Source organism: Mauremys mutica, chromosome 2, assembly GCF_020497125.1.
Source record: "Mauremys mutica isolate MM-2020 ecotype Southern chromosome 2, ASM2049712v1, whole genome shotgun sequence".
NCBI lineage: Eukaryota > Metazoa > Chordata > Testudines > Geoemydidae > Mauremys > Mauremys mutica.
In genome coordinates this window covers 222,339,264-222,365,783 of record NC_059073.1, presented here as the reverse complement: position 1 = coordinate 222,365,783, position 26,520 = coordinate 222,339,264, and the positions used below count along the sequence as shown (strand labels likewise).

Genomic DNA, 26,520 nt, shown 5'->3' with positions numbered 1-26,520 from the left:
GCGGGGGAGCTGCGGTGCTTGTACTCATCCAGCGGCGGTCCGGGTCTTCGGCAGCATTTCGGCAGCAGGGGGCCCTTCAGTTGCTCCGTGTCTTTGGCAGCACTGATGGGCCCCCCGCCGCTGAAATGCCGCCAAAGACCCGGACCGCCGCCGGGCCAGGGCTCGCGGGGCCCCTGCAGGGCAAATGCCCACTTGCCCCCCCCTCCTCTGGGCGGCCCTGGTAAAACTACCTTATAAGAGGAGTCACAAGGTGGTTGGCACATTTAGCCTAACCAAATGAAGGCTGAGAGAAGATATGACTGCACTCTAGACATACATCAAAAGTATAAATACCAGGGAGGGAAAATAATTATTTAAGCTATGCACCAATGTTACCACAAGAATAAATGGATATAAACTGGCCATCAACAAGTTTAGGCTTGAAATTAAGTGAATGTTTCTTACCATCAGAGGAGTGAAGTCCTGAAAGAAGTCTGCCAAGGGGACCAGTGGGGGCAAAAAAAAATAACTGGCTTCAAGACTGAGCCTTGTAAGTTCATGGAGAGGCTGGTATGATGAGATTGCCTATAATGGCATATGGCCCATCTTTGACTACTAGTAGCAATATCCCCAATGGATGGAGATGGGGCACTAGATAGGGAGGGCTCTGAGTGACTAGAGAGAATTATTTCCCAGATGTCTGTCTGCAGGGGCGGCTCTAGACATTTCGCCGCCCCAAGCACAGCGGCATGCAGTGGGGGGCGCTCTGCCGGTCACTGGTCTCGCGGCTCCGGTGGACCTCCCGCAGGCATGCCAGCGGAGGGTCTGCTGGTCCCGCGGCTCCACCGGAGCCACGGGACCAGTGGACCCTCCGCAGGCATGCCGCCAAAGGCTGCCTGCCTGCCGCCCTCCCGGCGACCAGCAGAGCGCCCCCCGTGGCATAGTGCCCCAAGCACGCGCTTGGCGTGCTGGGGCCTGGAGCTGCCCCTGCTGTCTGGTGGGTTTTGCAACATGCTCAGGGTCTAACTGATCACCATATTTTGGGTTGGAAAGGAATTTTCTCCCAGGTCAGATTGGGGGAGAGGCTGTTTTCCTCTGCAGCATGGGGCACCGGTCACTTTCTGGTTTAAACTAGAGTAAATGGCAGATTCTCTGTAACTTTAAGTCTTTAAATCATGATATAAGGACTTCAATAATTCAGGCAGAGGTTATAGGTCTATTACAGGAGGAGGTAGTTGAGGTTCTGGAAAAAGAATCCAAGATGTTTTTAGTAACATACGTATAGACATGTGTTCATTGCAACATATACATTTTTAAGTTGAGAGTGTCAGAAAGTCAGGGACTACAAAAAAGGTAGATCTCATTAAGGGAATGCCCAGTTCAGCTCTGAATAAAAGTCCAGCTTTCTGCCAGTTCACAAAGATCTGAACCAGGCCCACTCCTACTAGATGAGGGTGGTTAGCGCATCTCAGGAGGTTGTTGGCACTTTATAGGATTGGGCCCAAGGACAGGAAGGAGTGGAAATTAGAAGAAAACTGAACAGCTGATTTGAGAAAGTCCTGAGAGTCGCTTATTTATTTGCCTTTGTTATTGTATTGCTTTTATTTTTCTTTTGTGGTTATGGCTGCCTGTCAGTAAGTCACTACTTCAAAATATATAGGACAGATTATTTTTTATGCCACCTTGTATAGCTAATATTTATCATGAAAGGATTTATTTTTCTTCCTTGACAACCTGATGCATGTACATATTTTCCTTTTATATTAACAAACGGCAGGCATCACAGAGCTTTGACAATATGAATTATCACAGTGACAAGCTAGTAAACATAAGAACCTTAACTTTGAATTAGTTATTAAATGCAAACAAAAAGACCAAGTGATGGTATGGTTGGCATTTTAAATGTACAGCAATCAGTATACTTTTTTTTAAAAAGTAACAAACTAGCTATATACAAATATAATGCTGATAGGTTAGAAAAAAGGATGAACCCTGACATGAGAAGTATCAAAGATACTGCTCTGCACTCTGAGCTCACTGCCCCTTTGCCAGTTAGAATGAAGAGTGGTTGGGTTCACATTTTAGTCCCTTCAGAACTCTTGGGTGAATACTATTTGGTCCTGGTGATTTATTCCTGTTTAGCTTATCAATTTGTTCCAAAACCTCCTCTAATGACACCTCAATCTGGGACAGTTCCTCAGATTTGTCAGCTAAAAAGAATGGCTCAGGTTTGGGAATCTACCTCACATTCTCCGCCATGAAGACCGATGCAAAGAATTAATTTAATTTCTCCACAATGGCCTTATCATCCTTGAGAGCTCCTTTAGCATCTCGATCGTCCAGTGGCCCCACTGGTTGTTTAGCAGGCTTCCTGCTTCTGATGTACTTAAAAAAAAATGTTTGCTATTACTTCTTGAGTCTTTGGCTAGCTGTTCTTCAAATTCTTTTTTATCCTTCCAATGTTTACACTTTTTACACTGCATTTGCCAGAATTTATGTTCCTTTCTATTTTCCTCACTAGGATTTAACTTCCACTTTTTAAAGGCTGCCTTTTTGCCTCTTACTGCTTTTTTTTACTTTGTTGTTTCCCCACAATGGCACCTTTTTGGTTCTCTTACTATGTTTAATTTGGGGTATGCATTTAAGTTAAGCCGCTATTATGGTGTCTTTAAGAAGTTTCCATGCAGCTTGCAGGGATTTCACTTTTTGCACTGTACCTTTTAATTTCTGTTTAATTAACTTCCTCATTTTTGTGTAGTCCCCTTTCTGAAATTAAATACTACCATGTTGGGCTGCTGTGTGGTGTTTTCCCCACCACAGGGATGTTAAATTTAATTATATTATGGTCACTATTACCAACCGGTCCAGCTATATTCACCTCTTGGACCAGATCTTGTGCTCCAATTAGGACTAAATCAAGAATTGCCTCTCCTCTGGTGAGTTTCAGGATCAGCTGCTCCAAGAAGCAGTCATTTAAGGTATCAAGAAACTTTATCTCTGCAGCACATCCTGAGGTGACATGTACCCAGTCAATATGGGGATAGTTGAAATCCCCCATTATTATGGAGTTTTCTATTTTAATAACCTCTCATCTCCCTGAGCATTTCACAGTCACTATCACCATCCTGGTCAGGTGGTCCGTAATAAATCTCTACTGCTATATTTTTTGATTAGAGCATGGAATTACTATCCATAGAGATTCTATGGTACAGTTTGGTTCTTTTAATATTTTTACTTCATTTGATTCTATGCTTTCTTTCACATATAGTGCCACTCCCCCACCAGCACAACCTGTTCTGTCCTTCCGATATATCTTGTACCCTGGTATTACTGTGTCCCATTGATTATCCTCATTCCACCGAGTTTCTGTGATGTCTATTATATCAATGTCATTTAATATGAGGTACTCTAGTTCACCCATCTTATTATTTAGACTTTAGCATTTGTATATAAGCACTTTAAAAACCTGTCACTTTTTAGCTGTCTGCCATTATATGATGTAACTGAATGGGACTTTTTTCATTTGACTGTTTGTTATCAGATCCTGTATTTTATCATCTTCCATCCTCTCCTCCTTACTAGGACGTAGAGAATCTCCATTAACAGATGCCTCTGTCCAAACCACGTGCTCCTCCGCACCTGTTGGCTTTCCCCCAGCCCTTCGCTCAAAAACTGTTCTACGACCTTTTTAATTTTAAGTCCAGAAAAGGACTAAGCCTAAACAGGCCTAGATTTCCCATAACAAATCAATATGCTCATGGCACTGCTGGATCTCTGTCCTTCCAAAGCAATCTCCCCAGTTCCTATGGTGGAATCCAACATTCTCCCTCCATACAAACAATTCAATCGGAGCACTGTGGGTTCATGTGCACATTTATCCAGCTCAAGACCCAGATCCTGCCTGAGCCTATCCTGGTAAATCACTGTTTAGAGATGTGGCAACAGATACAAAGAGCTTAAGTTGTTGCAGAGAGTTATACAGCAAGTCTGTGACCAGGGGTGGCTCCAGGTATTTTGCCGCCCCAAGCACGGCAGGCCGGCTGCCTTCGGCAGCTTGCCTGCGGGAGGTCCCCGGTCCTGCGGATTCGGCGGCAGCCTGCAGGAGGTCCGCCGAAGCCGCGGGACCCGCAGACCCTCCGCAGGCGTGCCGCCAAAGGCAACCTGCCTGCCACCCTCGTGGAGACCGGCAGAGCGTCCCCCGTGGCTTGCCGCCCCAGGCACATGCTTGGTGTGCTGGTACCTGGAGCCGCCCCTGTCTGTGACAGAGCAGGGATAACATTCCAACTCTCTTAAATCCATTTTCTGTGCTTTAACCATTATACCGACCTTTTTGGGAATGCTGTTGGTGACTGGGAGGTTTGGAAATTATGATGATAGATTAAAGCATCAATGATTTGGTCCCTTTTCAGTTTCCACAACTGGGATTTGGGGTTGGATGGGAGCAGAACTATGTAACTAGACTGTATTTAGCAGGAAAAAGTATTATGGAATCTCTATTTTAGCAGTGTTATCTTCTATTAGCTGGTCTGACTCACCTCTGAGATATCTTGCCTTGAGTTTGCTGATGTAACTTTATTTTTTTAGACTGTTCAGACTGAGTTTGTACATATTCTCAAGGGATTCCTTGCAAAAAGTTATCAGATTGCTTTCTTTTCCTGCTGCTTTTTCAAACCCAGTTTGAAATGCTATGCAGAAACTGTGTGTATTTAACCTTAAACTCTCCACATCCCTCTCATTCCTCCAAACTTGTTAACACATCTCTGATGACGTGGGGCTCAGAACTGAAGGGAATCCCTCTGGTGCCCCCCACCCTTATCCAATCAGACCTCTGGGCAGTGGCCACAGAGACCTGGGAGAAGCAGCTGGTGCTGTCAGGGGTTCTCTGGTGGGTGTCCCCTCCACAGAGTGACCAGCTGTCCCGATTTTATAGGGACAGTCCCGATTTGGGGGTCTTTTTCTTATACAGGCTCCTATTATCCCCCACCCCCTATCCCGATTTTTCACATGTACTGTCTGGTCACCCTACCCCTCTGGATCCCTGATTTTTAGCCTTTGATCTCACTGCCGTCCCTGTTGTTTCATATGTTGCCCCCGGTGTTCAGTTGTGGCCTGGGTCTGATGGCTCTTCCCCCAGCCCAATTTGAGGGGGCCTCGATCCCCGTCCCAGGACTCGCAAACAGACGGAACAGGGGCAGCGACTTCCCTGTTTTCGGACCCGCCACCTTCCCTGCGATCCAAGACACGCCGGCCTCCTGCAGACCAGCACCTCGGGTCAGTCCGGCTGGCGAGTTATTTCCCGGCTTCTCTCGCGGGAGGGGCGCACGCCCCGCGGTGAGGGTCCCGTTACGCGCCTGTGGCCGGGCCCAGGCGCCCCTCACCCTCCCCAACGCGGCAGCGGGCTCCCTCCTACTCACTGCGCGGCGGCGGGAGGGGCTAGTCCTCGGGGAAGCCCCTGTTCTCTACGCTCCGGCGCCCCCCGGGCCCCGCTCCTCTTGCCGCAGCCCCCGAGTTTATTTTTTTTTAATCAACTGACAGCCTCGCAGCCAATCAGATCACTCCTTCTTCGGAGTCGCCGAGTTCCCCGTCCAATCGCTGTCCTCCTTGCTACAAGGTGCCGGGCACCATAGAGACGGCTAAACGCCGCCGCTGTTGCCATGGTCACAGCAACGCTCCGGGGTCGAGCTCGGTCAAAGTAACTCGGTGGGATAGGGTCACTGTACTGGGGCTTGGGGCCCCGAGCGGGGGGTCGAGGCCTCCCCCAACCAGAGGGGGTGCAGGGCCGCGGCTTCCCCCAGGTGGGGCCCAGGAGCGAAGCGGCGCTGGCACTGGGGGAGCTCGCAAAGAGGAGTGAGGCAGCCCAGCCTGCTCCGGCCGCCTCAGCGCCCCGGGGGCGGCAGGGTGCTGGGAGCAGCGAGCGCTGCGGCCCCTTTCCCGCAGAGCCGCTCGCTCGCCCCGACGCGCGGGTCCCCGCCTCTGGAAGCGCTCCGACCCCGGCCCCACTGAACCAAGGCACAAAAATCCCATTCAGAGCGGGACTACGCCCCAGAGGGGTCCGCTCTAAAACACACTAATAACTTTGCTTATTTGCAACTTATTGCCTTTAAATACAGCCAGGCTGTAACTCCGGGCGCACCAGGAGTTACCTCTTTAAAATTTCCATAGTTAGGTTCAAGCAGTTACAGGACCTGCAACTCAAACATTGTGCAAGCCTCCCCCCCCCAAAAAACAACAAAAACTTGGCGAAATGTAATTTCCCTTCAGTATCTACATAGGTTTTCAATCCACACCAGTTTTCCAACTCATAAAGAGGCTAAAATTAAAATAAGTATTTATAATGAAAGATGGAGGTACCTGCTGGCATGCTTTTAATAATTGTATTGAAATTTACTGTACACAGTAAATCAGAAGAAACCTGCCTTTCCTGGAAGCCATCGTCTTTTTGGTTATTTGGTTGGAAATTTTGGTTATTTCATTTTAACACACCTAATCCAGTTTTGATTGAGTACTCATAATTTGGGCAATTTCTAAATCTGGTCAGAAAGTCATAAATTTAACACTTACAGGATCATTCTGTCAGAATGTCATACAATACAGACTAATTCTGGCACATTTGCAGCACAACAGATATAGATCATTTGCTCAGATACTTAGTGCCTTTCTACACATGGAGTTATTCTATAATAACTTTCATGTGTAGAAAAATAGAGCACACATATCACTCCATAAATCAGAAAAGTCTGCAAAAGTCAGCAGATGCAACACATTATTTTTCAAGGCTGTCTGTCCCTTATCAGAGAGAGAGAGCGTGCACGAACGATACTGGAATAGCTTTATAATCAGTGCCATTAATCCTGTACTTGACATTTACATATTGCATGGAAGGAGAAATTAAAACATTTAATTCAGTTCAATAGATTTTTATTGCTTTTGCCAACTTTTTGAAACATTACAAAAAATAACTTTCTTCTAATCACAAACAAATTACAAAGGCTGGATCTTTTACATTAGAGACGTCAGAGAATTGTGTACTTTATATAAACTTAAAACATTGTTTCTCCATTTGGAATAATGTTTAACTTGCTTTGGGTTTTATTATAAAAGTAAAAGCATTACTGTTTTATTTAGAAAAGCAGTCATAAAAAGCTGGAACTGTATTGAATGTAATTACATCACAAGTGACCAAATATAATGAATACTAAAATTAAAAATTTTGTTCAGTTAAATATGCTGAACATTGGAAGACACAGAAAAACAATGTGAATCACATAACACCAAAAGGGAAAAATATGGTTATAAATGCCATGTCGTCTTTATTTAGAAAAACCCTGGATGTCTGACACATTACTCCAAGAACTCCAAATAACCGTCAATATGTACTAAATTCAATATGAAAAAGTCTTTAGGTTAATATCAATTCCAACTAAAAGTTTTTCCTACAGCTGACAATTTTACTAAAAAAGTTACAAAATAAAATTCATTTTTAATTAAAATCACTAGGCAAATTTGTTTTGCATTTATAACACTACTTTTTCATAGACTCAAAACTGTGTGCCTGTAGTCTTAAATTCATTTTCTATAAAATAAATTAATGTTGATATAAACAAGCCACCCTTCACACGCTCGTACTATGCTAGATAGTGGATGTGACCTAGAGGAGTAATTTAAAACACTGAATTACTAATATGAAACAAAAGCAAATTAGAATCAATATGTTGTGTTAATGCCCTACAAATTCTATATTTGTGAATTTAAAACAATATGAACCAATTAAGTTTCATTTACAGAATTTATATACAATATATAACCCTTTATTATGCTACAGGCTCTGTTAAATTGCACCTATTTATTACAGTTATATTTGATAGCACTTTGAATCTGCCTTTGCAAAGGGAAAATGTTAGAAAACTGCTGTTTACACAGATAAATGCATTTGAAATGAAAGATACTGGGAGAGGTTTTGTTAAACATAAGAGAAATAGTTAATACGTTTGGCTGAAAAAAAAAAACCCCAAAACACTAGTGGCTCTGAATTTTGTCCTACAAGTTTTGTGATGATAAACTTGGCAACCTGGAACATTTTGCATTTTTTACGTAAAAAACATATACATTAAAACAAAGAAGAAAGTATAATTAACTTGGACACATCTAAAACAGAATTAGAATGTGTTTCTTGCAATACATAGGAAAATACTAAAAATGAGTTTTTGTGAAGTTAATGTTTTAAAATGACTGCTTTGTAAATGAGACCTTTTAGGAGATATCTGAATTGAGTGGTCAAAATTAAGACCTATATTTATGTAAACATACATATTTATAAATAAATTAAAAAGGATCAAAAGGAATTTCCTGAGGTGGCTCTGCAGCCAGATACACAGTAGCATTAAGCTCCATCCCTGGCAAACAAGGCATCTAAAAAGTGCAGGGCTGTTTATTTTATTCCACTGTTAGAATGGAAAACATTGGCTTAATTTTAAGTTTTACCCCAAGGTAAATCAGTGTACAGTAATTATCACTGCTCATTTACACCTATTAAGGGAACATATGTATGTGCGCACACACACACGCGTACAGGAAACTATGTCCTTCACTATTTTACTTTAACAGTATACATGATTTTTTTTTGAATGCAGAGAAGGAAACAACATTTATACAAAGTAAAAAATAAGCAGTAAATTACTTAAACATAAGTTACCACTGGGTTTTTATGCATGTAATACCATGTCTGATTCTGATGTCCAGTGGTTAAAAAGAAGTGAGAATATAACACATTATTAACCAAGAACATTGGAACAAAATGTAAACAACTTTGCAAGTCATGGTATTTCTGGCACTGATTAATTATTTACATTATTCAACAGAATCAAAGGAATACTGTGATTCTAAGAGAATTTCAATTTTTTACTTTAAATAGAAAAATACCCACTTCCTGTAAAGTGGCCAAAACTTATTAACACTTTGGCAATGAAAACCAGATGCAAAATATTCAGTGTCATGAAACCCTGAACTCTGGCATTAAAGGATTAAAAATCTCAAGACCTGTGATGTCGGTTTGGATCTTTGGAAACTGTTGTGCAGCTGTGGACATGGAAGAATAAAATGCTAAAGGAAGACCAGTAAGTAAAAAAGCACTGTGGATAATGCTATGTACACTGGCAGAGGAGTTTTTATTCTCCTTCTTGACTATATCAGAAACAAGATACTTAACAGTCAAGAGTTGACTTGCAGACATGGACTTCATTCTTCCTGAGGTTTGAGGAGAAGGGTGGGGGGGAGAAGAGAGAGAGAGCCATAATTCTAGTATATATCTTATTTCAACCAGAGAAAAAAACATGTTCCTTGAAGGAGCATATGTTCAGGCTCAGAAACAGGCCATACAAACACCCAGGAATGAACAAACACCTATACTGTGCCTGACTCAGTATTAGTCAAATTCATAGTGCAGACCTTATTTGATTTTGCTCAGACTTTAGCCATTATTGCGATGTCAGTTTGTATAGCATTACTCATACTGCTTTGTATTGTTGTCTGTGTCAAAAAACCTTTTTTTTCCTGGAATTCAGCCTAACCTCAGCAGCACTATTTTACTATACCATGATTACAATTAAAGGGGATGGTAATCTATGTAAAATTTAACTTTTTAGTATAACTTTAATGCCAGTAGCAATATTTCCACCATGCCCAATTACTGTTTTTAGTTTTACTGTAAAATTATCCTCACCCTGAATTGCCAGCACCGCACTGAGTAGTATTTTGGAAAACATTGCCTGAGTTTAATTCTGCTCCCTTTGAAGTTAATGAGAGCTTAAGCATAAAATCAAAGGGAAAAAACTCTCATTAACTTCAATAGGAGCAGAGTTAAGCCAAAGGTGAGTGCTTTTGAAAATAGTGCCCTCTCTTTTTAATATATGTAGTTTGTACTTAAAACTATTATGGGCCTAGCAAATGCTGTCAGCAGCTCAAAATTTAGATAAATAATTTGAGAAAATAAAGGAACACCAAAAAAAACCCAAGAACAAGGCAAAAAAACATCAACAGTGAAAACAGGTGATCAAGATTTTGATCTTTACATAAAACTATAACATTTCCTCAAATACAAATGCTCACACTACACATTGCTGTGGTTGGAGATACCAGTACAATAACTTGGAACACATCAACTGCATTCTCAGTGAACTATCTAAATGTCCAAGGGCCCCAATAAACTTAGTATACAAATATTAACTTTTTCAAATTTGTTTTACACAGTATTAAGATTCATACCAATTAAAATAAATAAAACTTTTTTTAAAAAATTAAGGTTAATATGCTACCAAATATGCCCTTTACAATGGAAAGGATCAGAACTGTAAACACAAAACCCAAGGTAATTTGTAATCCATAAAATACTGATCATAAAGCTATCTCAGAATTATAACCAACTGATGATAAATTAGTCAAACACTTTATAAATTAAAAAAAGAATAAAGCCTAATTCAAGAAAAAGACATTCTGATGAGGACAAGAGATGCTGGAAAGGCTCCAGTTTCCTCTCTAAGAACGTGGATCTTCCATTAATGTCAACAGAAGTTATGCATGCACAGGGAGAAGAGAACGTATCTCTAAGAGTTCAAAACTATAATGTAATGTGCTCTAATAAATAGTTATCAACCAAACTAAATACATACTAAATTATTTCTGTTAGAGAGCCATTTTACATTAAACATTGAGCTTCCAGAAATATCAAATACTGATTTGAGATTAAAACTACATTTAAAGAGGGACCCGTATTGCTATTGAGTAATATAATAGGATTTGAAGAACAGATTTTTTTTAAAAGGGGATGGAACAGCATTATATATATTTTAGGGACTACATCACGTATCAGTTTATGGTTGAAAGATCAATGCCATGAAATATGAATCACAGAATCCAGAAAGATCATCATCATATAGTGGAGAAAAGTCAAATATGCAGTTTACGTAATGGCACATTAACATTTGTTCTATGGAAACTGATATAATCTGTGCTTTCCCTGCAAAAAATCTCAAATGTAATTGCCTGCACTGAAAACAAAATTCTGTAGCAGAAGTTACAACAGAGACATATTAGAACATACTAAGTAATGTGGACCAATAGTTATCAGCAAAAGCTGATTTTACATTTATGCACATATTGATTACCAAAAAGAATATGCATTCATTTCAGTCTTCCTATTTAAAAAAATGAAAATAAAATTTCCAATAAAATAAATATTTGAGGAGTGATCACCACTCATCTTACTTTATGAACATCTCATTATACACATATAGTATCTACAGTGCTAATAACTGCAGAGTCAAACGTGATACTTCTTAAAGAAACATGGAAATCACCATTCAATGGTATGATATCCTACAGTGATATATACACATACAAACACACACACACACGATTCCCCTTGATTTCGTTCTATAATGATGTTTCAGCATCCACATACTTCATTATAGGTGAATCTTCCATGCTTATTTTCACACTTTCTGGTTTCTCAGGGCTGTTGAAAGGAAAGACAAAGGTTTATAGTCTCCAAAAAAACCTGACAAAAAGATTAAGCCAAGCACTTCCAAACTTTAGCATGCACGCATCCAAAGTTTGAGAGATTTTTATAGATGGATGCATTTATAATAAAAATCTCATACACACAGTACTAGTTTGAAAAGGCAGCAAACAAACCTAAAAGTAAAATCTTGCATGCCATTTTGCTATTGCATTCCAACCCTGATAGTAAGATTCTTGTGAACTGTGATTTGCCCTATCAGAAAATGATGTATTTTGACATTTAAATGTATCTACACTAAAATGTGTACCAAACAATAGTATTTACATCATTTAATTATTTTCAGGGAAATTTAGTTTTGTTAATTGTATAGAAATGGGAAAAGTGTTTTGGTTTTTTGGAGGTGTGGGGGTTGAGGGAGAAACATTTGTCATAAATTCAATTTATATCACAGACATTTTTTATGGATTATTATGTCTGCATTTATCCATATCAATCTGCAAACTCCATTTTGTTTTGTGAACACCATCTTGACTGTAAAACTGTACTGTGCCTAAACCTTTGCCTTTTAACCTTCATATTGGATTGGGATTCCAGAAGATGTCTGGAGAAATGCTTGTGCCTAGCGGAGGGTTAAAGGAGAACCATCAGGAGTTGTTCACCTAAACTGTCTTTTATTCAAATAAAAGACCCCATGAACAATGAGCTGGCTGCCACCCAAAGTAGTCTGGATGACTACTGGATGATTTAGTTGGTGTTGGTCCTACTCTGAGCAGAGGATTGGACTAGATGACCTCCTGAGGTCTCTTCCAACCCTAATATTCTATGATTCTAGTCCTTTCTCAGGTGGGCCCTAACTAAGCAACAGATTACCTGACAAGAAACTTCAAGCAGCTCAGTGCAGTCATTTAGCAGGGGGAACTGGAACTTTATAAAAGAAGGGTCTTTTCAATGGCCTTTTTATAAGCAACAAGAACCAGAAGGCAAACTGTGCAGGAAGAGAAGGATCGATCTTGGGTTCCCTGGGAGACACTGACCAAAGCCTAAAGGGCTCTCAGAGTGGTAAGGAAACTGAGGCAGGGATTTAAATGCAGGTATTTTTATTTTTTCTTAAATCAGTATCTCTCTTGTGCTTGGTCTGAGTGAAATGTGACTGGTTTGTAAGTTACTTTGCAAAATTACTTGCTTTCACTGTCACGTTCTGCCTGAGGAAGGAAACAGTAAACTGTATGGTCCTCAGCTTCAGTGGAACTCAGAGTATGCAAGCCCACTGAGTAAGCCTGGAAGGGCTGGCACTAGTTTCTGTGCCTGTGCAGTTGGACTGTGAAGTCCCATTTCTAAGAAGGGGACAAAGGATCTCTACCCCAAGAGTGTGCCCACGGACAAAGGGACAAACAATGCCTAATCTCTAATCAGACCCAGCAAGCCTTGAGCATGTGGGATCCAGCAGCTGAGTCCAAACAGCATCCAACGGTGGCGTCGAGGGCGGATGCAATGGGCTCAGATAGTTGTAACATTAATTACTAAAAAATATACTCTAAACTTTAGAATACCCAATGGGAAAATTATCCCTTTTAAATGGAAAGGAGAAATCTAGAATTTGATGTAACAGGGAAAGAGGGCATGATTACCACCTATACTGCTCCAAATATCAGGTAATTGGAAAGGGAGGATCACTGAAGAGCAATACAAGGTATATTCTCAACCTCCCCCATCTCTTATTCCTTTTGCGGGGAACAGTTGACCTTGGGTATGCAAGATCAAAGACTTGAACTCTGATGTGCTGCCTTTTGACCACTCCTTCCAAGCTTACTAAAACAGTTCTTAAATGTTACTGTGCTATTGTTGTTGCATGCTATTGCAGCCTAATTGTAATAGATACTGGGCTTTTTAGCAATTAGAATAAACTTCTTGGAAATATTTTAACTTGGGTTGGAAAGAGTTGTATTCAGAGATACCTATATGCAGCAGGAAAAGGGAGTAACTGCTGATTTCAGATTAATTCAGGAAGAGCAAGGAGAGTAAACTATAATTAGCAAAGGCATTCTCAATTTTATGGGTAAGAATGTGGCCAGAGCACTCTCAGGACACCTAATGCTTCTGCTCCTCTATTGCAGACAGAGACTGGCTGGTGCAGAGATTTTTGGATTAAAAATATGAGAAGTATGCTTGATAGTCATCTGAATCAGGAAACCAGGCATGCACAGAGATGATTTTGGAAGGGAACACCTCATTTACACTATTGGACTTAATAGATTTGGCATGAGCACAGTGCAAAGTTGCAATGCTTTACAAGTGCTTAATGCACTTGCTGAATTTTAGGCTAGCCTCTTTTCTTATTCTACTATTAACTAATTAATTACGGCTGCTCCTTTGAGCCTTTCCTTATTTGGATTGATATCTGACTCATTTATTGTTATGTATGATACACATAATTGGTCTTTAATCTTAGCTTCATATTTGATTTGTTGTGCTACATTTTAAAGAGCTTTTTAAAATTCTTTATACGTTTTGCATGTAATAAGATATTAAATCATAAAAACTAATTGATAATTATTGCATAAAGGAACCATATAGCTTGGAGAATCAAAGAACAGAAACAAACTAATTTAAATGGAAACTGATTGGAGGGTCAGAGATGAAAGGAAGAAATCACTCATCCAGAAAGTAGAGCTGTCTCTTCTCTGAGAACTTCTTGCCTGACCATAGTCAAAGAACTGGCTGGAAGTTTATTGAGGCATTGATGGGAAACAATATATGACCAATAAAGAGAGTGTCTCACATCTGCCACTACCCCCAGAGGGCCAAAAAGCTTTGAATAGTATAGTTTGAAAGCTTTGGTAGTTCTGGATTGTGAGCATGAGTAAGACTCCTCTGAGGACAGCATCTGTACAGAAAAGAAAAGAAGAATTTTCTAGACTCCAAAAGAAAAAAGACAGACCAGAACCTCAAAAGATTTGAGAGACAGGTAACTGGAAAAAATCCAAATCAAAGAGCTTTGGTGTAAATGTGGTGAATAGGCATTAACTCAACTAAGAGTGAGCCTCCTAATATCAGTCCCTTAGGTGAGCAGCAAACTGGTCTAGAGCACACCACAGAGCTGAATGAAAGACTGTAGAATACATCCTGTAAGTGCCTAATTAATCTGAAAATATCTATATGGACTGGTGGGGAAGAAAGATGGTTCTGCAGCAGACCAACCAATCCAGTGCTACCAACAAAGGGGTAAATAAATGAATCAAATGCTTGGCTGTATAAAACTTTACATTTTGCATCTGTGACGGGGGAGAAGGAAGACAGAGTTGTAGGAGGGGAAGGCCAGACAAGCTGAGAGGAAGGCCATATCATATTTTATTATTTTTCTCTTGGAAGAAATTGGCAAGATTCTGTGGGGAGAGAGAAAAGGAGGAGGGGAGAGGAGAGTTTGAAGAGTGAGTCTAAGATGGTGAAAAGGCAAACAGAATTGTTGTTGTGGGGCTGAATTAAATTGGAGAATTAGAGTTGTTTAGTTAGAAAGATGAGATAACTGAAGGAAGAGAGAACGAATGTGTAGTGGAAGAAGTCAGTCTCCTCATGGGATTTCTGCCAGAGATACTCTACAGCATGAAGTTTATCATCTGCTCTCCTCCTCTAATCCCTCCCCTTGCCCAGTGACCTCATTCTTTTCCTGATATCAGTCATGCTCACTCATCTCCTCCCTTACTCTTCTCCTTAACCTCTCCCTCTCCTCTGGCTCTTTCCCCTCAATACAAGCATGCTTCAGTCCTTCCCATCTTTAAAAACCCACACTTGGGCCCCAACTTGCCTCTCCCACCACTTCCCCATCTCCCTTTCATCTCTAAACTCTGTTTGCAATTACTGTCTGGAGTTCCACTGTTCCAATTCCATTATAGACCCTCTCCCAATCCAGCTTCCACCTCCTGTGCTCCACTGAAACCATTCTGATCAAAGTCTCTAAAGACCTCCTTCTAGCCAAATGCCAGAACCAGTACTCCATCTTCATCCTCCTTGACCTCACAGCCACCTTTAACAGTAGCCCATGCTCTTCTTGAAATCTTGTCCTCACCTGGCTTCTGAGGCTGTCCTCTCCTGGTTCTCCTCCTACCTCTCTAATCACTCCTTCAGAGGATTTTCCTCATCCCCCATTTAACTTCCTGTGGGAGTTTCACAGGGCTCTGTCCTTGGTCCCTTTTCTTTTCCCTCTACATCATATCTCTGGGTAATCTCATCCACAAACACATATTCAACTACCATCTGTAGGCTGATGACTCAAATCTGTCTCCTTCTACCCAATCTAAAATTGCAGCCTGTATGATGTCTTCTCATGGACATCTAGCTGACAGCTCAAACTCAACATGGCTAAAACAGAGCTCAATCTTCTCCCCCAAATCCTTCCCATTATATCCTTCTCAATCACTGTGGACATCATCATCATACTACCAGTCACTCACGCCAGTAACTTGGGCGTCATCTTCAACTGACCTCCATCTAGGTCTTCACATCTAGGCTACATCTAAATCTTACAGATTCTTTTGCATGACTTCTCTAATGTGGCATTTCCTATCCATGCACACAGCTAAACTCTCATCATCTCAGTTACTACATCATCATTTTCTCTTGCCTTGAAAAATGCAATCTTAACCCACTCATATCCATTTAAAATGCTGTTACCCCATAACTTTGACCACATCACCCCTCTCTTTGCAACTCTCCATTGGCTCCCCTGCTTCTCTACTCCATCAAACATAAGCTACTTGTCTTCAGTTTTAAAGCCTTTCATGGTCAACATGTCATCTCATTCAGTATTAACAGGCAGACATCAGCAAAAGACAACCTCTATCACCCACTTGTTAAATTTTCAAACAAGCACCTGCACTCTTTTCCCCCAGATGGCCCTTCACATCTGGGAAGAACTCTCTAAAAACACCTGCAAAGCTACCTCATTACTCTCCTTCAAACTCTCTGAAGCAATGCCTACAATAAACTTGACAGTAGTTAGGCTGCTGGTATACTGAGCCTACTGCCTGTCACACTGACCAATATTGGTCTAATTGTTTCCTTATACTCCCCTCTTCTATCAGTCTGTCAGTCTCCGTGTTTTGTCTCTTGTCTACTTAGATTGCATCTTTTTATTCTGTGTTTGTATAGAGCCTAGCACAATGGAGTCCTAGCTGATATGATAATGGTGGTGGTAAACAATAACAAAATATATTTTAGCTGTTTGTCTGGGAACTGCAGAAAAGACTGGAGGGGGAAAAGAGGAGGAGAGTTTGTGTATAAGTAATCTCCTCTCCCCCGAGAGGAGTCATCCTTTTACAGAGCATGAAACTTGAAGAGTTCTTCCTAGAGAGGGATAACTCCCTTACAGAGTTCCTGACAAGGGCAGAGGCAGAACAACATAAAAATTTAAAAATGCCTCCCACTAGCAATCTAAATGGAGTGTGCTGTGTTAGCTCCCATTTTTCCTATAAGCAGTCTCTGGCTTTTTATCTCCCTTTGGCCCGACTGAGATTCAGCCAACCAAGGAAGAACCTGCAATAGGATACTGGGAGGAATCACTCAGAATGTAGTTTGTATTAGGTGCTTGCTCCTAGGGATGAAAACAAACTCCATATGACAAAGAGGCTGTTGGCCATCATGGAGTGTGCAAGTCCAGTCACAGAAAATTCATGGCTACATAGGGCCCTAACATTCCCGTATATCATTTTGATGGTTTTATCTCCATTGAAATAAACAAACTTTTTTTTCCACTGAAACTTTAAAATTAGACACAAGTTTTGGTTATTGAAGACAGGGAGTAATTAAAAAATCAGAAAGCAAAAAACAGGACCAAGTCCCAGGCAGCACAAAGCAGTCAGAAAGCCAGTGGATTCATCCTCCTGAGGATCTCTCCACCCTCCTTCCATCTCCACAATGGGTAAATCCATAGGGAGTATACAGATGATACAACAGCTCACCCATCAATTCCTCATTCTATCCTTTCTGAGTGCAGGAGATAGGGCCAGAGAAAAGGGACACCTATGAAGATGGGACTGCACGAACCATGCAGAGGCTGTTTTTACTTATGCCAGGCACTGGACACTAGCTTTAGGGTCATTTTCAGATGTACTGAGCACCTGCAGCTGCCAGGCCCTTCTGATACTCAGATCCTTTATGAACACATGCTAATAAAACTTTTATTAATCTAAGTCCTTTTCAGATTAGCATACATATGTCAAGCAAACTGGAAACGTCTTCTAATTATGAGACAATACTACTTACATTTTAATTAAAAGGGTTCATAGCAGGTATAACACTAGTTACTGTATAACCTCTTGGTAAAGATCACCAAAAAAAGGTTTTCAGAATCTCAAGTGTCCCTTAAAAGTAAGATGTCAATATAAATTCTGCCATATATTTTCAAGGTATAGAAAATTCATTTTTAAAACAAACTATTTTCACAGCCAACAGCTGCTAAACACAAACAAAACTGCAGTTAGAAAACGTGTAAGTGGGTAATTATAGCTACCTCAGGTTAGCTCTGGTTACTTTGGGATTCTCAGTACTCATGGCAAGAGCCTTCCATTGTGCAGTTTTGGCCATTTCATCTGATATGTTTACAACTGAGGGATCAATGCTGAAGAACAAATATACTTTTTGGTTAGTACTCAATACCTTGCAAAAGCATTAATTTTGTCACCAATACCGTTCACATCAGTAGTGCCTTCTATTATCACTTACATAGCCACAAGTGACATTTTAAGTAAAAATCATCCTAACAAAGTTAAACAGAAATTTAGAACACCAAATCCTGGGTGGTTTCCCATGTCGTAGCAGCTTAGAACTCTTTGTATGTAACATAGTAACTTTTGAACACAGCATCCCATCAATTCCAAAATTTCAGGGAATGTTCTAGGCATCAATGGCCAGAACCCTAATGATTTGGGGGAAGAATCAGAAAACCAAAAGGGGGAAACATGGGACACATGGAGCCCCAGCATCTGATCAACACACCCATAGCTTCATGCACCTCTGCAATTATCTATAGATCAAACTGCACCATCGTTAATGCCCTTCCAGCATAACAATCCCATATTTCATCTTCGCCCAGCCTCCCAATGGAGTATGACATGATGACATCCTGACAGACTTATCTCCCAGACTAATGTGTGGGCGGGGGGTAGGAGGGGGGATATGGGGCACAAGGGTGAGCACATAGCCCCTGGCTTGGGGCAGAATGAGGGACCATAATATGGGTAGGGAAGCACATAGCTCCTAGCATGGGGGAAGGAGAGGCAGACAGGGCCCTTGGCATTAGGAAAAGGGGTGCAGAGCCCCTGGGATGGGGGGCGGGGACCCTGGTAAGAGAAGAGGGGATTATGGAGAGCCCACAGAACCCCTGGCATGGGGGAGATTGGGAAGAGTTGCAGGGAGTCCTTGCAACAGAGGGGGTTGGCAGTGTGGCACAAAGAGATTGTGGGGTGGAATGCAGGAATGCAAAGAACCCCTGCTATATACAATGAGTTTGGCCTACAGTAGCTCTGAAGTGTGTGACCCCCTCCCACTGTAATATGAATTAGATACTTCATTTTCTCAAATATCTTTTCCTTTAATCTTTCAAAAATCCATTGTGGGTTGTTTAGGAATTAAAAGAAGAAGTCGTACTTTTTAATTTTTTTAAATAAGGCTGACATCTTTCAGAGAGCAGAATTGTTCTGACCTGTCCCTAGGAAATAATCAGGGAAGAAAGCATAAAGGCACTATTATTCTGAATTTGATAAAAGAACTGAGGTTGAAGTGGACCTATATCATGAAGTATGAAGACCTAAACTGTCAACTTTTTCTGCTGATCCAGCATTTGAAATCAGGTGATACTTGCTAGACTGCCGATAAGCTAGATGTTGCAGAAATCTACTTTTTACTGCCCACTCTACCCCACCCCACCCTACCCCCGGACAAGTATTTATACAGACAGCGCGCAGTGTGTCAGTCAAGTCATTTTTGCCACTTTCCCCCCATTCAATCCCCCCACAAATGCAGTCCCTTTACAGCAGGGGTTGGCAACCTTTCAGCAGTGGTGTGCCGAGTCTTCATGTATACACTCTAATTTAAGGCTTTGCGTGCCAGTAATACATTTTAACGTTTTTTAGAAGGTCTCTCTATAAGTCTATAATATTATAACCAAACTACTGTTATATGTAAAGTAAACAAGATTTTCAAAATGTTTCAGAAGCTTTATTTAAAATTAAATTAAAATGCAGATCTTATTAGTTTAGTGTGATCCTTTTCCTTGCTGAGTTTTCCAGTGTCTGATGGCACCTATTTAGATACTTTAAGCTGCACACAAGCTTCTGAGTTATAAGTTGATAACCAGCTGGCAGGAGGTCAGCGGCTAGAACCCCAGATCGGCAGCTGAAGTGAGTGGAGCTGGCAGCTGGTAGGGCTGAGCAGGGCCGGAAGCCTGGACCCTGTCTGGCAGGGGGCCTGCGCTGGAAGCAAGGTGAGTGGGGCTGCGGCAGGGACCCCGGCTGGTAAGGGGCCAGCAGCTGGAACCCCAGAGTGGCAGCAGGCTGAGCGGGTCAGCCCACCCAGCTCTGGGGTTTCAGGGGTGGGCTTAGCGTCTCCGCCAGCCCCTCTCTGGGGTTTCAGCCGCCGGCTCCTGCCAGCTGGGGTCTCAGCCCACTGCCAGCCTGGGGTTCCTTCACTCAGGCCAGCAGTGGGCGCTGAGTGGGACTGGCAGCGGGAACTCCAGAGCCGTGGTGGGAACTCAGCCCACCGCCGCTCTGGGGTTTCCACTGCCGGCTCCTGTCAGCTGGGCTCACAGGCTGCTGCCAGCCTGGGGTTCCCTCCCCCAGGCCAGCAGCGGGCGCTAAGTGGGGCTGCTGCAGGGGGGAGGACCCCAGCTGGCAAGGGGCCAGCAGCGGGAACCCCAGAGCGGCGGCAGGCTGAGCAGCTCAGCCCGCCACTGCTCTGGGGTTTCGGAGGCTGGCTCCTGTCAGCTGAGCTCACAGCCCACTGCCAGCCGGGGGTTCCTTCCCCCAGCCCAGCAGCAGGCACTGAATGGGACCGGCGGCGGAAGCCCAGCTGGCAGGAGCTGGCAGTGGAAACCCCAGAGTGGCGGTGAGCTGAGCTGCGTGCCATCAAAAATCGGCTCGCGTGCCACCTTTGGCACGCGTGCCGTAGGTTGCCGACCTCTGCTTTACAGGAATGATTAGACACACTGCCTGATTCTCCACTAGCATGCACCTTATGGATCATTTCATACCAATGAATAGTAGGCTTGAAACACTATCTTATCAGGTCAGTAGTATTTCAAATCCGTTTTCTTCAGATATGACTCCACAACATGTAAGACTTTGGAGAATAAGGCTCATTCTTAGCAAGAGAAAAACTGAGATAATGTATCCAAATAGTGACCACGTTATTTTTAAGTGCTCTGGTTCCAGTTTAATAATCAGAAAGCTATTTGATATACGCATACTTATAATTAAAAAGGTGTAAAAATTATGATCTGTAAAAGACAGTTTTAGACCTCAACTTTATAAATCAAAGCAGCTGGTAAATATATGGCTCAACTAATGCCATTAATTAACTATACTTAAATGACACCTAACATTTCATATCATTAGCCATGCATAGTAACACACAAATTCTATAGACAAGAACTGACCAAAACAGCTTCTTCACCCTGTGAACAGCTGGTCGAAACTGAGTCATCTGATCTGTTCAAGATGGTTATGTAAATGAATTATTAAAATGCAATTTAAAAAAAAAGAGATCCCCTATATCATAAAAGGCAAGATATGCTTCAATTCTTTCCTATTCCCCACCCCTTCCCCAGGTACCTAGCTGAGTCACAAACTTAAATGTAAATTTGTTCACTCAAATATGTCAATTACATGTATTTAATTAAAGCAGAAAATATAAATACTGCATGTAATACAAAGCTATTTAAAAATCCAAATTTCAAAAAAGCAGCAAGTTGTATCATACCTGTATTTTAGGGCTTTTACAGGAATCTGTAAAACATTTCCTCCTTCATATGGAAGATGTACAGTTTCACTGTCCACTGTTTGAAGCATTCGCTCTGCCTCCTGCAGATCACATGCATGATATAAAATTACTCAAGAAGCAGAAATAGCAATTAGCCCAAGCCAAGGAGACAGAGTATTACACATTTTGATCGATTCAGTAGGAAAAATTACCCATTTACCTTTGAATATTGCGGTGGCAGGGGGAACTTCCCTGAGATATTTTTCTCTTCCTCCCCTGCCTTGGCTAAATAATGTTTAACGTAAATAAGGACCTCTAACAATATATTTGAAAGATTTGTTAGGGAACTGGCGATGAGAGGGCTAGCTTAGCTGAAACTTTAATGGGGAAAATTATACAGGCAAAATTATTGGCAAATAAATATCTATTGTTCAGTTTTAACTACAGCCCTGTCACATACAGTGAGTGAAACCCTAGCCCCAATGGAGTTCAGTCATTAACTTCACTGGGGCCAGGGTGTCACCTTATGTCACTAGAGAATGATGAAAATCCCAACACAACCAGTATAGCATGGTAGACCAGGGGTCGGCAACCTACAGCACACGTGCCAAAGGCAGAACAAGAGCTTATTTTTACTGGCACGCTGCTGCCAGCCGGGGTCCCGGCCACCGGTCCCACTCAGCCCCCTGCCTGCCTGGGTGAACAGAATCCTAGGCCGGAAGTGGGCTGAGCGGGCCCGATGGCCAGGACCCCGGCTGGCAGGAGCCCACGGCCAGAACTCCAGACCATCAGCTGGCTGAACCGCTCAGCCCACCGCCGGTCTGGCGTTCCTGCCGCTGGCTCCGCTCAGCCCACTGCCAGCCTGGGTGAACAGAACCCGAGCCAGAAGCAGGCTGAGCAGGGCCGGGACCCCGGCTGGCAGGAGCCAGCAGACAGAACCCCAGACCGGCGGTGGGCTGAGCCACTCAGCCTGCCGCCGGTCTGGGGTTCCAGCCACCGGCCCCGCTGCCGGTCTGGGGTTCCGGCTGCCAGCCCCTTGCCAGCTGGGGTCTTGGCCCTGTTCAGCCCGCTGCTGGCCTGGATGGATGGAACCCTGGGCCAGCAGCGGGCTGAGCGGCTCAGCATGCTGCCGGTCTGAAGTTCCCTCTGCTGCCTGCACTGCCGGTCTGGGGTCCTGGCTGCCGGCCCTGCTCAGCCCCCTGCCTGCCTGGGTGAACGGAATCCTATGCCGGAAGCGAACTGAGTGGGGCCAATGGCCAAGACCCTGGCTGGCAGAAGCCCGAGGCCAGAACTCCAGACCATCAGCTGGCTGAGCCGCTCAGCCTGCCGCCGCTCTGGGGTTCCTGCTGCCAGCCCCGTGCCAGCCGGGGTCCAGGCTGCCGGCCCCGGTCAGCCTGCTGACAGTCTGGGGTTCTGTCGAGGGCCCCTGTAAATGTAAAATTTATTACTGGCATGCGAAACCTTAAACTACTGAAGACTTGGCATGCCACTTCTCAAAGGTTGCTGACCCCTCTGGTAGACATTGCTTCTGATGCTAAGTTTCAAAAATCCACTGAACCACAATTAGGTATCAAATTCCATACTATTACTATTTTTATAACTGTCCTATTCTCTCCTTGAATCCTAATAACAGAGATTCTGGCAGTAACTTCTAAGGCAGAGAATTCCAAATCTTGATTACTTTAGGTATAAAAACCTATGTGTATTTAATGTAAACTACTTTTTTTTTAAAAAAAATTTCATGCCAATTACATTGCTAACTTCTAAATACTAGGGTATTTGCTTAGGTTTTCTGTAGCAGTTTCCTCTAGCAATTTTCAACTCACTTTTGGCCTTTTGTACACTTACCTCTTTTGCCTTTTTCTTTTTATCATCTTCTTTCTTCTTCTTACTTTCTGGCATAAGGTCATCCAGCCAACTAAGCTCTCGTTTGGTGAAACATAAGTCCATGAGCTTACGAATGAATACCAATGCTAGAACCTTTCAGAAAATAAGAATTGAATCCTTTAGAATCTATTTATATGAATGTTAGAAAAATAAAAATATGTATACACTAATATGTTATCAGCTTCTTAAACTAAGGACAGAATATTTTTTCTAGTCATACAAAGGTTATCACATCATAACTTTAAAAAATAGATCTGACTCACTACTAAAAGAATAGCTGGACCATTGAGATAACTACCACAAACCATAATTTTTTACCAAGTCTACAGCTTTTCAGTTAAATCTGATGCTTATTTTAAATAAAAGAAAGAAATCATAATTGGCTTCCAAAAAAGAGGATTTTTACTAGAACTTTTTTTAGTCAGCAAATAAACCTTGAAGAGCTGTATTAATCCACAGACCCTTTTGGAAAATGAATAAATTCCCAAAGATGCTAGGAAAGAACTTACCATCATAGGGAAAACAACAGCAGCTGCAGAGGCTTTAATCACCCACAAAAGAACTAGACAGGTGAGCTGAACAACTGTGAAGACGTGGACCTTCCAGAGTGGCACATAACGCAGGTAGATCAAATCAGGTTGATGTTTTGCAGGCATTCCAAACAATTTTATACGGTCAAAAAACTATATTGAGAAGGAAGTCATCCTCAGTTAATGATTTTATCCATACAGAAGTGAACAGGATAATTAAAGTCACTGGGAATATTGAAAGTAAGATTCCTTCATTTTACAGCCTATACATGAAATACATTAATGTTTAGGATCTTAGAAAATGGGTGTCAATACTTAAGGGTTTCATATTGTTCATCAAGTGCCCAGTGAAAGAACACATGCCAGAATTTAAGTGCCCCAGAAAAAAGAGCAATTATCCAGACATAATGTTCAGTACATGTTTTTACATCCTAATCTGACAACACATTATACCTTTACTTACAGTTCAATAAAATGACATTTTAAAGTTTCCTTTTCATTTGATGCAAAGCAACTGATTTCAGATCACATTTGCATGTTTTATGTTTTCTATTCATAGAAAGGATATTCCAGGCAAAGACAACTTAAAATTCAGTGATTTTTTAGTAGCCTTATCAAGTAGAAAATGTTATCTAAAAAAGCAATCAGCTTGTTTAATAAAAATAGAACTTGCCTGGATGCCCCTTAGTGAAGATGCTCCCATATAAAGAAAGACACCATACAAAACTGGCATAGGAATAAACTAGGGGGGGAAAACAAAGTTAAAAGTTTGCATTTACAGAATTACATAGTAAAATATGGCAGTCTGGGTTAATGGAAGGTGCCTAAGGGAAGGGATTTTTTTTTTTAAGTGCTAGGTTGCCATATGTAGAGTCTGAAGTTCTTTATTTATCCAGAGAATAAATACAGAACATAGCAGCAACAAGGAAGAGGGCAGGTTTCCCACCGTTCTTCAACCATGTTCTAAAGGGGCGCAGACTATCCAGAAGTTAACCTAAGCCTGGAAAACTGAAAAATGAGTAGTCAGAAAAGAGTCTTAAGTAATCAAACATTTGAGATAGGGGTTATGATATATAAACACTTGTTCCTTATCTTCTCAGATGTCTTTTACTCTCATCTGCTCTGTCATTTCTATTAAACTATATGATATATCTGTTTACATAAAGACAACTCTAAAATGAAAGTGGATTTCTTTTAATTAGTATATTAAACTTGCTTACATTATCAAATAGTAAGTAATGATATTAAAATATAAAGCATGCCATGTTTTGGAACAACCATTATCTCTTACCTTCAAAACAGAGGTCATGAACACAGAAAGGCCCATCAGAACAAATATCATTAAACCCGTCACTCGCTGCTCCCGGATTCCCAAGAACTTAGGTTGCTCTCCTGGGGCAGAGCATTCAGATTCTACTTTTAGGCTATTGACATGACTTATAGACAGGACAGTTGCAGCCACAAACCAAGGCAAGCCCATTATGGAACATATCCCCAGCATAACACCAACCATGAGCAGATCAAGATGATAGCCACAGCCTTTCTGTAAAGTCAAGTAAAGAAACGAGTTACCCGCAAAAATGAAGATTTGCAGCACATAAAAGATTTAGACACTCATAGTTCTGCACTAAATGACTAAAAAAAATTCTCTAAATAGATTTCTAGAGTGCCACCATTCTAGTAGCCATGCATTTTGTTACTAGATATGAATAGGTCATTTAAGTAGCTGCAATTTAGTTTTATGTTTCAAAGACCTACACTATTTACTGTTATGTAGCCTATTTAGAGAACACTGAACAAGTTTATTTTGCAATAAATTGACTTATGTGCTCACAAATGAGTTCAGAATATATTTGAAAAAATGGAGAAAAGCTAACTATTACCTTCAACTTATGCTCCTTTCTGTTTATGATTACTGCTGTGATTTGCTGGTCCATGAAAATGAGAATGGTACAGAGTAATGCAGGAAAAGCAGCTACCAGTAGTGTCCACCAAGGATTACCTCCAAGAGGATCTATGAGCCATCCCCTGTCTTTCTGAGTGGGCTGGAAAACAAATCCAAGTAATAGGAATGAAAGTCAATAACTATAAATGCCTGCTATAATAAGTAGGTCAAACTCAGTTTAAATTAAAAACTTTTCTTTTAAAAGGCATTTAAAAATCATATTCAAGTTTTTAAATTAATGAAAATGACTTGGACTGAAGTTAGGTTATGTTATGTTTGTTCTCATGCTGTCACTTGGACAGCATAGAGGCCACCAAATGCATTATGTGCCTCCATCATGTTCTGTCCTGAGCCTAGGCGTTACAGGATAGGATGCACATGAGGGACGGGTGTCTGTTGACGCCGACCAGCCATGTTTTAAGTCTTCTGGAGACCTTTTTGATCCTGCTTTATTGATGGAAAGTCAAAGATTTTTCCCATAGGGAAGCGGGTATGCTTCAGAACAGATGGGCATACCACTTTAGAGTGTTGGGTGACACTTTGAAGTAGCGGGACACGTTTAGTTAGAAAAATGGATCTCTTCATTCAACTTGAAATTTGTCCATTTGATAGTTTCAATCTTTTGAACATGCTTCATCTGAATGATATCCAACTTCTTTTCAATCTTGACTCTGAGAGGCCATGTTTCAATCCCA

At 41.7% G+C, this 26,520-nt stretch overlaps 2 protein-coding genes across 7 annotated transcripts in view; both read right to left on the bottom strand.

Annotated features, from left to right (window-relative positions):
- The window catches only part of NEK10 (NIMA related kinase 10), a 156,698-nt gene extending 151,193 nt beyond the window's left edge, over nt 1–5,505 (bottom strand). For 5 of the 6 annotated variants that reach the window (XM_045008102.1, XM_045008103.1, XM_045008104.1 and 2 more), the window contains exon 1: nt 5,394–5,505. The gene's annotated coding sequence lies outside the window, so the exon portion shown is untranslated. The remainder of the gene's footprint in view (nt 1–5,393) is intronic. The other variant, XM_045008107.1, reaches the window with a different exon arrangement.
- Nucleotides 5,506–6,880: 1,375 nt separating this feature from the next.
- SLC4A7 (solute carrier family 4 member 7) overlaps nt 6,881–26,520 on the bottom strand; it is a 181,872-nt gene continuing 162,232 nt past the window's right edge. Inside the window, exons 19-26 of the mRNA XM_045004742.1 lie at nt 25,764–25,925; nt 25,172–25,423; nt 24,554–24,622; nt 23,860–24,033; nt 23,312–23,443; nt 21,464–21,564; nt 18,000–18,107; nt 6,881–11,488 (exon numbers count right to left, since the gene is read on the bottom strand). Coding sequence (XP_044860677.1) covers nt 11,407–11,488; nt 18,000–18,107; nt 21,464–21,564; nt 23,312–23,443; nt 23,860–24,033; nt 24,554–24,622; nt 25,172–25,423; nt 25,764–25,925 — 1,080 coding nt within the window. The 3' untranslated portion in view covers nt 6,881–11,406. The remainder of the gene's footprint in view (nt 11,489–17,999; nt 18,108–21,463; nt 21,565–23,311; nt 23,444–23,859; nt 24,034–24,553; nt 24,623–25,171; nt 25,424–25,763; nt 25,926–26,520) is intronic.